Raw genomic sequence first — 13,557 nt, forward strand, 5'->3', positions numbered from 1 at the left:
AGACTAGGGGATTTCCTTGAAAGTTTATCATCCGGGAGAGCAAAATTGACAGCAAAATACATATTTTGCCAATGAGGAAATTGAGATTCAGAGAATAACTGAACTAGTCAGTGGTAGAGTTTGGGTTTAAATTCTGGTCTTCTCGACTGTACAACCTAAGCGCTCAAGGTGTTTGTATAGCGGTGGGGAAATCATGTACCCTCGGTAAGCCGTGGTTCCCTCATTTGGAAGATAGATGATTTCTGAGGTCCTTTTTTAAATCTCAGAGTAGATTGGTCCTGTTACATTCGAACAAAACCTGTGATTCAGTACTCATTGGTTGGTGAAGATTTTTTTCTTTGCCAGATAGAAAATATAAGCAGTTACTGCCTCTCCTTACATTTCAGGTCTGATAATGAGTGTGTATGAGCTAACTTTCTCTCTATATGTCTATCCTTCTCACATATAGAACATACATTCCATGGCTGATGATCTGGATGAGAAAATCTAGGCTCACGATATCAGCTGTAATCATTAACTTTTTGTCAATTGTATTAATTGACTTCTTAATGATTATAGAGGAATCTTGCTAAATATATCCCATTTTTTTCTTCCTCTTTACGACCACCTCTAGAGCTTAAGTGAGTATTTGAAAAATTCCTTTATCAGTGAATGCCCACACATGAGCAAATACCTGGATACATCTTTAGATTTTAAAAAGTACACATAATTAACTTAGCAAGCTACTGTTTACCACACTTACCCTTCTGCACCTGCCCAGAGCCAAATACATCTACTAGTTAGAGCTACAAGCTTTCATAAAAGACCTTTCAAGTCAGATATAAATCTCTCTTGTGCTTGTGGAAGCTCTGTCTGCCTGGCGTAGAGATGTCTGAATTTGGAGCCTTTTAAATGTAGGGTGTTTTGGCAATTAAAAATCATATTCAAATATCTTTACCAATAATATAACTGCCTATGTCTATTCACTAAAGATTAGATAGTTTGCAAAAGTCTCTTCTTTCATTTCTCTTAGATAAAAAGTTGAGCACGTGTGCGCACACACACAGAGTAATGGGGGGAAGTAGCAGACAAGAAATAATTCTCCCCGTGGCTTAGTAGTGGGATGAGAATGGTCAGGAAACAGAGTGGAGTCAGCCTTTTTGATGCTGCCGAAGCCCACAAGTCTGTCTTTGAGGCATGCGGCACTAAGGGCCTCAGTCCGTAGGCCAGGAAGGGGATCAGAGCGGGAGGTGCACGTGTCAATTTGCAAACTCTGGTCAGTAAGTCCATCCCCTCTGACACTGGTGATGCAACAACGTGGTATATACATCTTTACTTTTTGAACCATCAGAGACTTCCTCTAAAACAAAATCAGCAAGTCATGTGCATTTCAACCCGTTTGTCAGTTCTCCAGCTCTGACCTCACCAGCTCCCTCCTCTTCCTCAGCTACGCCCTGTCCTGCGAGATCGAAGCAACTGCTGATGCCAGCGCCACGTCACCCAAGCCTCGGAAGAGCATGGTGAAGAGGCTCAGCCTGTGAGTGTCGCCCGGGTGGTCCCGGGGCCCCCAGAGGGTCCCCTCGGAGTGGGGGAGAGGAGGGATATTCAGTACAGCAGCACTGACCAGGGCAAAAGTGAAGAGCGGTTCACTCACCAGTTAAATAGTTGAACTTTCTGTCATGAACTTTCTAAGTCTCTTCCTTCTTCTCCACTGTTCTCTCTGGTATGAACCACCATCATCTCCCGGCCTGGACCATTCTTACAACATCCTTATTGGCTTCTGGCCCCAGCTTTGCCTCAGTGATCCATTCTCCTCCAAACAGCCTGGTAGTGTCCTAAAACATACACCAGATTATACTTCCTTGCTTAAAAACCTCCAATGGTATTTGAATATAGCACCCAAACTCCTTATTTTATCCTAGCTTAGAAGGACTTTCATGATCTTCCCCCAACATTCTTGACCACCTTCCTCTCATCCGTCCTTGCCCCTTGTTCACCAGGATCCAGCCACGCCCATCTTGTAGCCACCCACCAACCACACCAGGCTTGTCCCTGCCTCAGGGCCTTTGCACCAGATATTTCTTTGGGCTGATGTGTTCTTTGTCTGTGGCTGGCTCCTTCAGATGTGGGCAACAGCGTCACCTGAGAGAGTACCCTCTCTGATGCTGCTGTCTGCCCCCATCCCTCTCAGTCACACTGGCTGTTTCCCACGGTGGAACATTCGCCACTAGCAAACAGGAGCCTTGTCCATGACACTCGTGGCTGTATGCCCTGCTCTGTGCCAGGCGTGCAAGAGACACTCCACAGCTAACTTCATAATACCTGCCTCCCTTTGAGTAAAATCAGGAGTCCTCAGCGTGGCCCTCAAGACTCTTCGGAAACTGCAGTGTCATCCCAGGCCTGCATGCCCATCCCATAGCTCTCTGTCCTTATCTTTCCCGGCTCACTCTACTCTGCATTCCAGCCTCCCAGACCTTGCTGAACACTCTTGGTGTGCCATTTCTTCTGCGTAGAACACTGGTCCCCAGATGGCCAGAGGAGTCACTCCTCGCTCCCTTCAGATGTTTGCTGAAATGTCACCTTCTCAGTGAGCCTTCCCCCAGCCACCTTATTTGATATTATAACGTATCTGCCTTCCCTGCCCATGGTGCCCTCTCTCACCTGCACCTGCTTTGAATTTCTCCATTGCCTTTACCTCCGTGTGACATACCATATGTTGTGTGTGTCTGTTTATTATCTAGAACGCAAACTCCAGGAAGGGAGGCCTGTATGTCTGGTTTTTGCTCCTTGCTGTATCCCCATAACCTAGAATGGTGCCTGGCACATAGTAGATAGTAAATATTGAATGAATACATTGAGCCATGTGCCAACACCGTTTTAAGAACAATACATGTACATCTCATCCAAGCCACAAAATAACCTAAGTGGTAGTTCCTACTGTTATACTGACCTTATAAACCAGGAAAGTAAGGCACATACAGGGGAAATAGTGTGTTAGTTAATGGAAGATCTGGATTCAAACCCAAGATTTGGCCGTAGAGCCAAGGTTGTAAGCTTTTTGCCATATGGCCTGTGGGAAAAATACTTTCTGAAGGGAGAGAGGAAGGAAGGCTGGAGCACTAGGTAAAAAGTAGAGGAGAGAGAAGAGGAGGAAGGGAGGGAAGACAAGGGAGAGGGACTTGGATATTGCCATATTCTCACTAACAGAAACTGTTCAGGCTTCCACCTGATATCAGGTGACATTTGAAGATGAGGTTGGGACATGTGATTTTGTAGAAAGCATTTTCAGGGTAATCTTGATCTCTTGCCAAACCTCTCTCTGTTCAGATGCCTAACGTGGCCCTCCTGCACACAAGATTTATGAGCTTGTAGATTGACCTCTATCGAATTTTCCATAGTATCTTGCTATCTTTTCATCACTGCAATTATGGTGGAGAATGACCTCTCTTTTGAGATGACCCAAGGGCCTGACCAAGCCTTGTCAGCTGGTAAGATCGACACCTACACAGGGAATCCGGCTCCTTGGGAGGTGAGGCAAGGAATGCCAGGCATCTTGATGGTCTTCTGTATCAGAAATAATTGGAAATTTCTGGATCTGCTAGGAAGTCAGAGGTCTGCACGGGTAGATCCAATCCTGAGTGCTACGACTTTTGCCCTCTTGCTTTTCCTTCCATGGCCTTAGGCAGTAGCCACTGCGGACGCATTTTTATATAACTGCTTCCCACTCCCCCTCTCCAGCCCAGCCCGCCAGCTGTATTGTGCCAGGTGCTCTAGCACCCCTGATCCTCTCTCTGCACCAGCTCTGGCTCCTGCACAGACTCGGCAGGGACCGTCCCATGAGATCCAGGAGAAGCGGGATCAGCAGGGCGCAGTGCCTGCATAAAGTGTGGTCGACATGGAGTACATGTCTCTCCTTGGTGAAATCTTGCCGAGATGCTTGAATTTAATCGTTGGTATCTGCAGTTGGGTTTGAATATTTATCGTGAATAAAACAGACCACTATGTCACCCATCGTATTTCTTATACATATGAGGGTGTTTGTATACCTTTCGATTTCCAAAATATTTTATCATCTTAGCATTTTATTTTTTTAATTTTTAAATTTTTTTTCATATAATAATTTTTTTATTGTATTATGTTAGTCACCATTGTATTATGTTAGTCACCATACAGTACATCCCTGATTTTTTGTGTAAAGTTCGATGATTCATTAGTTGCATATAACACCCAGTGCACCATGCAATACGTGCCCTCCTTACTACCCATCACCAGCCTATCCCATTCCCCCACCCCCCTCCCCTCTGAAGCCCTCAGTTTGTTTCTCAGAGTCCATAGTCTCTCATGCTTCATTCCCCCATCTTAGCATTTTAAAAAATGTGGCAAATGTACTTTTTGCTCTTCCCACATTTAATGACCCATTTTCCAAAGAGGTTGGAAAGAATCTGGGGGCCTTCGGGGAAGGCACATTTGGTCTGAAGGTCAGAGACGCCTAGTATTGAGCTAGAATTAACCTTCACAAAGCAGAACTGACCTCATAGAGTTGTTCAAATGGAAGAACCTTTTTTAGTCTTTGAACAGTTTCATTCTAAGCTAGACTCTCAGATGATGGGCTGAGGCCCACGCGTCCACAGCCTTCAAAGGTCTGCTCCCTAGAAGGGGTACAACAGTGGCATTATTTTTTCTTCTGTGAATTGTGATCCGAGTTTAGCTGTTTCTTCTCTAGCCCCAGTAGTGCTTAGAGGTCCCAGAAAGGAGACGATATGGAAAACGGGGCAAAAGTTGGGGGGGTAGAGATGAGGCAGAACAAAGATATGCTTCAGGTCTTGGAACTTGAGTGGATAATGCCGGAAATATTTAATGAAAAATCAAGCTCATCATTTCTACTATTGTTATTTTATACAGTCAGTGCTTGTTTGGGGTTGACTGCATTTGCTAGTTTCTTTACATGCCTTTCCTACTTGCACCTTACCCTTCCCTCCTTTTACTCCTCTCCCCATCATCTGTTAATATAAACCCTCTCCGTCTCTGTCTGAGACCATCTTTATTTTGGGCTCACTCTGAGAATTATTTTAGCTAGGTATAGAATTCAGCGAGGACCATTCTTTTCACTGAGCACTTTGAAGACATTATTCCATGTCTTCTGACTTTGTTGCTTTTGAGATGTCTGGTATCTGTCTACTTACTGTTCCTTTGTGTTATGCCCCCCCATCCTGTTGCTTTTAAGAATTACTTTTGTCTTTGATATCCCCTTAGACAGTTGAAGTGAGGATTGGGTCTTATTTATCCTATTCAAGACATGGTTCCTGGGTCTGAGGATTCATGCAGTTCATTAATTCTGGAGTCTTCTCAGCCACAATCTCCTCAGATAAGGTCACTCTTCCATTCTCTCAGTTGTCTTCTCTTGGAACTCTTCTTACACACACGTCAGCATTTCTTATTCCAATCTCCATGTCTTTTAACTTTTCTTATTTCCACGTTTTTATATTTTGATGCTGATTTCTGAAGATTTTCTTCAGATCTATCATCGTGCTCACAGTTTTTCTCTTTAACAGTTATTTATCCTTCCACTGAGTTTTTCATTTAAATCACTACATTTTCACTCTAGAAGTGAATTTTTTTTCAAATTGTCTCCCTGTTCTTTTGTTCTTAACTCCTGTTTTCAACTTCTTATGTGTTTAATATCTTTAACACATTTATTTTATGGCCTGGCCCATGGTAGACACTCAAATATTTGTCAAATTAATGACTAAATTATTAGTTTCTTTCTGACAAGTCTTGTAGGTCAGAAGTTCTGAAGTTCTTGCAAGTCTAAACCTGCTGTTTATTATGCTTGTTTGACGCCCTTTGGGTGGGATATTTCCTTACGTGTATTTTGTAATTTTGTATTATGAGCTCATCTTTATCAGAAAGTCCTCTGCATCCTGGTTTGAAGGTAGATTCTTCCAGAAAGACTTTTTTTTTTTTTTTCCAATTCTAGTTTGCACAAGAGTATTATTGGTCTGAGAATACTTAGTTACTAGGTCACATAGGTGGCGAATCTGAGTGAGGTGCTGGCCAAGATCACACATGATTTCAGGGGAGACATTTTCCTTTCACCCAAGCTCAGGCCAAAGCAGATAGGCTTCCTCATTGTCTTTCTGTGCCAGTAGGAAGATATTTCTCTAGCCCATCTTTTTACACGGGTACAGCCTCTTGAGGGTCTTGGCTCTGTAGAAGGGGCTTCTGTTTCAACTCTGCACCACAAACAGAAGCCCTCATCTTTGGGCCTGTGTCTGTGTTAAACCTCTCGTCCCTCATTTTCCAGGATTGGTACTTCCCACTCCGCATCCAGAGCAGCTGCACAATTAGCTCACGTTGCTTCTGGTTTTCAGTTCCCTGTTCATCTGTGGCCTGTAGGGATTTTCCTTACTGTCTTGCAAGCTCAACTTTAAAAAGAGTTTTTAATGTTTCTTTTCTAGTTGTTTTATAGTGAAGTGGTTTAGCTTCCTGTAGTTCACCAGATGTTTGGAAACAGAAGTTGTCTTCTTTGGTTTCTTGACCAAAGCAGAGCCAGCCTTCTTCCTTAGCCTCATTCATGGTTCATTTTATGGTGGGAAGTGATAGGGGATGTGGCAATGGTATTTTGAGCCTGCCAAAGGGGTCTATAGCATGTTAAAAAATAAAGAATCATTGCCCTAGAAGGATCTCAGATTACTAGGGCCTCTCGTTCAGCTAAACAATCATTGTGTTCTTTGAGGTTGGAAATTACCTATTTGGATGGGATGTCTACTATGATTTGTGAGACACTTCATAAGAAACAGTGTCCAATAATGACAGGGCATGCAAGACGGACAAAACAGCTAAGGGGTTAATTAACACAAAACATTTCCTTAATCATGGATTCCAGATTTGTAAGAATCATGGATTCCAAATGCCTGGCATTATGTTTCTTGCAGGCTGTTTCTGGGGTCGGACATCATTACCAGTAGCACTCCCACCAAAGAGCAGCCCAAGTCCACTGCCAGTGGGAGCTCCGGCGAAAGCATGGACTCTGTCAGTGTGTCATCCTGTGAGTCAAACCACTCGGAGGCTGAGGAGGGCTCTGTCACTCCCATGGACACACCTGATGAGCCTCAAAAAAAGGTATTCGCGTATTCCCTTCCCATAACGCCTAATGTAGACACCTGATATAGTTTAGTGTTTGCCACACAAGAGTGTCTATTTTCAAGTTTATCGCTCCACAGTATTTTGAACGTCATGTTTATAAGAGCTGTCAAAGCAGAGTTCAGTCTGGGGACCCATTCCTTATAGAAACAGGTCTAAGAACAATGAGCATGTTGGTTTATTCATCTGGCCTTGGAAATATTGTTCTTGCCCCACATCCAATGGCGACTGAAGGACTGTGGCCTGTAACATGAGGTATACTTTATTTAGGAGGCATAGGATTTTCTTAGAAGGAGTGAAAAGTCACGAAACAGAGATGTGTCAACCTCTTGGTTATGCTTTTACCACAATAGTCTTAGCCATGCTTTTACCACAATAATCTTACACAGCAAACCACTCCTGAACTCAGTGACTTAAAACAACAACCACTCCTTCTGTCTCATGCATCTGCTGCTTGGTTGGTGTGGGATGGTCTTGGTCCTAGGCCATGGATTTGGTCCAGGTCTGCTCTACCTGCCTCTCATTCTTCTTGGAGTAATGAGGCTCCCCAGGCCATGCTGTTAGTATGCTAAGACAAATGAGCAGGAGAGCAAGCCCCACCCCACAAGTATGTATCAATCTCTACATCCACCAACATTTCATTGCCCAAAGCAAATCATGTGGCCAAATCTCATCCAAATAAATGAGGCAGGGAACTCCTTCTAATGGGAGGAAATGTGGAGTCACAGGGCAAAGGGCATGGATGCCAAGGACAGTAAAGAATTGGTAGCAATTATACAATCTGCTATGTCCCAAAAAAGAGAAAGTGATGAGAGATGATAAAAGAATTCCCATTCCCATAGAGTTTCCGTTTTCCATGGCTTCACAAGATTTGTCTCAATCTTCTGTATACATCTGCTTCCATCTGTTGGTCAAGAAGCTTGGGTCAGAGATGTCAACTGTGATGTGACTAGAATTTACACCGTTTGGGGGAGATTTTTGGCCAGCCACACGTGCTGCATGAGTGACTCTCGGCCCCATAGCTTATGCATAAGCCAATGAGGTGGTGCGTTGGGAGGAAGTCCTCCATTTTGTTTGTATCCGTCATTCTCTGAGGGGATCAGTGTACAGTTTCACGTCGTGCTACAAACAACCGCAGCGGCGTGGGAACCCTCACGTGACCGTGTCACAGCGCAGCCGGTCCCGGACGGACATCATGCTCGGGAGTCATTGGGCCCCATGAGATGCCTCAGGTGCTGCCCCTGCTGGATTTCTTACCTTTCTACTTGGAAATCCAGAGATACATCCTCCAAACATTGAAGGAAAGGCTCTGCAAACACCTATGAGTCTGTTCTCTGTTTTCTCGGGCATATTTCCTAAACCAGCGATGTAATCACTCTCCATGACTTGACATGCATATTTGAATTTGTTAAAATCTGGGGTGAAGTCTCGTTATTCACCCGTTGACAGGTTCTTATGATTTGTAGCCCTCTTTTCTGATGGTAGACATCGTACAAAGGTGACAACAGGGGTATCGCGCACATCTTTGTGGGGTTCCTCCCTGTCCAAGGAGGGGATGGAATCACCTTCACAGCTGTTGGTGCATTGGACCATGCCTTTGAAAACTACCCAGAAGCCCAGTGTGTCATTTGCACGCCGCTTGCTAATTGCTTTTTGTCTCCTCCCTTATCACACTGGTGCTTCAATTTCTTACACAAGTCAGGAGTTTTTCTTCTTCAGGTGAACCTTTCTCCGAGTTAGGAATCTCTCCAGGTTTAGTGCTGATCGTTGACTTGGGTACAAGTAGTTGCTGGGCTACAGTCTCCTTGAATGTCGATCGGAGAGGCCTTGGTTCCCCTTGCTCACGCACAGAAGGATCGGGATGACCTCCCAAGTCTCTCCCTACCCTGGGCCCTGCAGCCTCCAGGCTGTCCACCGTGCCTTTCCCAGCGTACTCCAGGAGGTTGCTCTTTTCAGTGAAGTGTACTTTGCATTCCTTTTTCTTCATCCCCCGATCATGATTTCCAAACATTTATTTTCTTTCTCTTTTTTTAAAGATTTTATTTATTTATTAGAGAGAGAACAAGTGGGGGCAGGGGCAGAGGGAGAGGGAGAAGCAGACTCCCCACGGAGCAGGGAGCGTGAAGTGGAACTTGATCTCAGGACCCTGGGATCATGCCTTGAGCCGAAGGCAGACCCTTAGCCGACTCAGCCGCCCAGGCGCCCTCTAAACATTCTCACGCTTGCTCCCCATAGTAAATTCTCAGCAAGAACTGGGCTCCGTCAGGTGGTCCATTTAAAGCTGCTGTAACCAGGCATCTTCAAGGCTTTATCTTAAAGTCATTAAAATTAGGGAAACTCTACAGAGGAAACTCTACAGAGGAAAAGGGAGGTGAAAAATTCAAACCAACAATTGGAAAATGGACCCTCTTGGCTGTTGTGTGGTGCACCTTGAAACAAAGTGATGCTATTAAAATTCTGCACCATCAGCCCCCAAATTGAGCCACAAAGTTGCTTCACTTGCAAAAATAGACTAAAAATGTTACTAAACCATATTGGGATAGAGCCGCAGTTAGAGTGGCCAAATCAGCTTGCTGGTTCTGGTTAAACAAATCATACAGTAGGATTTCATGTACTGTTATGCCGTAGGAAGAAGAAGTCCATAGGAAATAAAATAGCGTAAACTCTATTTTACTTGGAAGCTAGATAATTAGGGATACTAAATTTCTGTACTCTGTTTCCATGGACAGGCAGACAGGTATGAAAGAGATTTGTAAGTTATTTATTTTTTAAATGATTTCCAAAAGTATTTGATAGGATTAATGTGGTATCATTTAGCTTCACACACTCTGAGAAGTTATTTTTAATTTTCAACAGCAAGAATTGAGATTTAAAATGATTCAATTTAATGGCTTTTGTTTTTTATTACAACCTAGTGAGTTTTGGGCATCCTATTTCCTTGGTAATTAGTTTTGCAGTGTTTATGCTAACTGCGTAGTTAATCGGCAGGCACATTAACTGTAGCAGCTCATTCCCTAATTGTCTTTGATATACAACGTGAAAATGTATACGGTTGGTTCTAGAAGCAAATGGAAGAAAGTAATGGAAACTGTTCATAGGCTGTGTTCGCTTTGGGCAAAGTCACTCTATTTCTCTGAGTCTTTTTTCCCCTTGTAACACTCTGCATTTTGTTCACAAGATAGTTGTGAGAGCAACACGAGATACGGTACATGAAAGCTCATCACAGACATCACAGTGCTAAACGCCATGACGGTAGCAGCATTCTGTGTTCATGCAGCACTTCTCATCAGCTTTGGACTGGGCCTTGGCTAGGTGCTCGCTGTGTGAACCTGGCCATGGGAGTCAGGGAACTTGGGAGCGGGTCATGGTGGTGCTGCCGACTGTTTTCTCTCTGGCCTCAGGTTCCTCAGCAGTAGAGAGCAACTGGGGCCAGGTGATCCCCAGGGGCCTTTCCAGGACTCTTAATCCTTGCAGAGCTACATAATCTGTGGTCCTTATTTTAGAACCTTACAAAAGTACAGACATTTCTCTCCTGCTACAAAATCTGATTGTGAAGTGGAGCCAGGATAGGAATGATCTTGTTTGGATAGGGGCTTGTTAAGCAGCATTCCCTCTCCAGGCAGTGGGACTGGATAAACTGTTGGGAAGTAAGGCTTTTCTTCAGCCCTGAAGCTTCCGACTTCCTGCCGGAGTCCATATTGCCTCTAGTTTCTGGTATTTGCTGCCATCTGCTGGCCACTTCCTTAAAAGCAGCTAAAAACTGGGGAATTGCAAGACCGGCCTCGTAACCACCCTCACCTGGATGCAGAGGGACCAGGGCAAGTACCAATCGCTGACAGCCATCTTCCAAAAGAGTACTAATACCAGGGACAAGATGTGTGTGTGCTGTGGGCTGTCACGGAGGAAGTAACGGACGTTTATTCATCCCAGCATCTGCCTCTGCCTGTGCCTTGACAGTTGTGAGGCACGCCATTGGCCGAGGTTCTAACACTAATGTCTTCTTCTGGGGTATGTTTACTCTTTCAGCTCTCTGAGTCTTCCTCATCGTGTTCCTCTATCCATTCCATGGACACAACTTCCTCAGGGATGTCGTCCTTAATGAACCCCCTCTCCTCCCCACCGTCCTGCAACAACAACCCTAAAGTCCACAAGCGCTCCGTCTCTGTGACATCCATTACCTCGACAGTGCTGCCTCCCGTTTACAACCAACAGAATGAAGACACCTGCATAATCCGCATCAGTGTCGAGGACAACAATGGGAACATGTACAAGAGCATCATGGTAAGGCGCTCGGACACCCCCCCGCCAATGTTTGCGCATGCACCCAAAGTGAGTCCGCGTCCAGATCTCCCTGGGTAGACGCCGATAATGGGTTTATATATTAAAAAATCTTCATAGCAGTAGTGCCCGTAAGATATAATTTTCACATCTTAAAAATTGCTAAAACTTACTCATCCCGGTCAGTGTCGCTTTTTTTCCAAACTATCAATTTGGGTGAGTGTAGAAATGTGTTCCAGGGAAGGGGCCACTCCGGCAGGCCTTCCCGAAGTCTTGCTGGGGAATCACGTGTCTGCGTTTAGCATGAATTCCCATGCGTTCTCAGCAGCCAGCTCCGTGCTGGCCCTTTTTTCTCCTTTCATCATTTGGAATCAAACCTAGGAAGGTGAATGATCAGGCTGGAAGTGCAGTTTGAGTCCACGAGGAACTATGTTTACAAATTAAATGAGACTGACCTTTTTGTGCTTCTTGTAAAAACCGTGCTTGTGACACAATCTCGAAAATGTTTGGAATGAATGGCAGGCTTTTTGGAGTGCATTCAGAGCCTCTCTGGGTAATGACCTTGGGTGGTCCTTACAGGAAGAGACTCCATTTCTAGGTCATGTTGCATGTTAGAGGGCAGGTTCTCCTTTGCAGCGAATCCCGGGGCTAATCCTCTTTTTCCCTCACCTTCATCTCTTGCCTTCTTGGGGGGCGCACTGAGTGCTTTACAAGCTCAGCTCTGAATATGACATAAGTAATATGGAGGCACTCGCTGTCTGCTCACATTCTAAAGGAAAGCTTTCCTACGTCAGTCATCAAATCAACAAAATACTTCTTGAACATTGGTTGTGTGCTAGTCACGGGGCCGGGCTCTGTGGATGGGGAGATGAGGGGGGCATTTCTGTCTTTGAGGAACTTACAATCAAAAGGGAGATCAGAAAGCATTATGAAAATGTACCGAATTCTCTAGTAGAGGTCAGACCAGATTGTAAAGGGCCTGTGGCCCTCATGAAGGAGTTTATGTCCTACGGGCAATAGCGTCTGGTGGAAGTCTTTTAAGTTGTGATCAGATTAGTTCGCTGGAAAAAGTAGCCGACATTGTGGAGATGGCGCTGGGGTGTGGGGGTAGATTGGAGGCGAGGAAGTGAGATAAGGAGCTGCTATCATAGTCCCTGTGGGAGGTGGTAAGGGCTTGAATGACAGTCATGTGGCTGGAGACAAGATGGGTTTTTGAAAGATAGTTGTGAGGTAGAATTGTAGAATCCATTAGTTTAGTCATCAACTTCATGTTGCCATGGTGGGGGATGAGGAAGAGGGAAAACTGAGGGCTGTCCAGACAGCTTGATGGTTGGTGGTCCTATCAAGTGAGGTATGAACTACCCGAGAGGGAGGGTTTGAGGGCGCTGAAATTGGAGGGACCGGTGGGACATCCAGCTGGCATTGTCTAATAGAGGGGCAGAAACCCCATTGGTGCCAGGCTGGTTCTGGGGTCAAATGCTAGAAGGGAGTCATCCAGCCCATTAGGTGGACAGGGTCACACAAGGAAGTGAGAGAGAGGTGGGAGAACCGCCGGGAAGCCAGGTCACCCATGGTATTGTTGTGTTCTCCGTGGGGCTTCCTCACATGGCTTCTCTTACACGTGCTCACCGGAGAAGCAAGTCCTGCCTCGTAACTCTTCGGTGTCTCTGACGTGAAAACGAAGGGCTGACATGCGCAACCGTGGGGACAGAGCTCGAAAACACCACGTTGAGCTAAAGAAACCAGACAAAGGATTACATGCCACAGGAGTCTGTCCTTTCAAAAATTGGCCAAACGAACTTGCGGTGTTAGAAGCAAAGCTCAGGGAAGAGGTGCAGGAATTCCTTGCGTTCTGTATTTAAGGTGCATGAAGGTGACACCGCAGCGTCACTCGATACTGCGCCGTTCACACACTAGCCGCGAGCCACGTGTGGCCGTGGAGCATGTAAAATGGGAATAGTCCAAATGTGCCCTGAGTGTAAAATATACACCAGAGTTTGAAGACTTCGTATAAAAGAAAGAATTTCTCACCGGCAATTTTTGTGTGAATTACATGCTGAAATAATAGTTTGGATGTATCAGATGAAATCAAATATATTATGAAAATTGATTTCCCTCCTAAAAATACTTTTTTAATATGGCCTCTAGACACTTAAA

General features: G+C 44.9%; 1 protein-coding gene across 3 annotated transcripts in view; it reads left to right on the plus strand.

Moving 5' to 3' along the window:
• RGL1 (ral guanine nucleotide dissociation stimulator like 1) overlaps positions 1-13,557 on the plus strand; it is a 159,075-nt gene that overhangs the window by 138,941 nt on the left and 6,577 nt on the right. For all 3 annotated transcript variants that reach the window (XM_045811371.2, XM_045811370.2, XM_045811369.2), the window contains 3 exons: positions 1,427-1,516; positions 6,915-7,101; positions 11,149-11,403. In XM_045811371.2, coding sequence (XP_045667327.2) covers positions 1,427-1,516; positions 6,915-7,101; positions 11,149-11,403 — 532 coding nt within the window. The remainder of the gene's footprint in view (positions 1-1,426; positions 1,517-6,914; positions 7,102-11,148; positions 11,404-13,557) is intronic.

Source organism: Ursus americanus, chromosome 2 (genome assembly GCF_024610735.1).
Source record: "Ursus americanus isolate L20-20 chromosome 2, mUrsAme1.1.p, whole genome shotgun sequence".
NCBI classification, from domain to species: Eukaryota; Metazoa; Chordata; class Mammalia; order Carnivora; family Ursidae; genus Ursus; species Ursus americanus.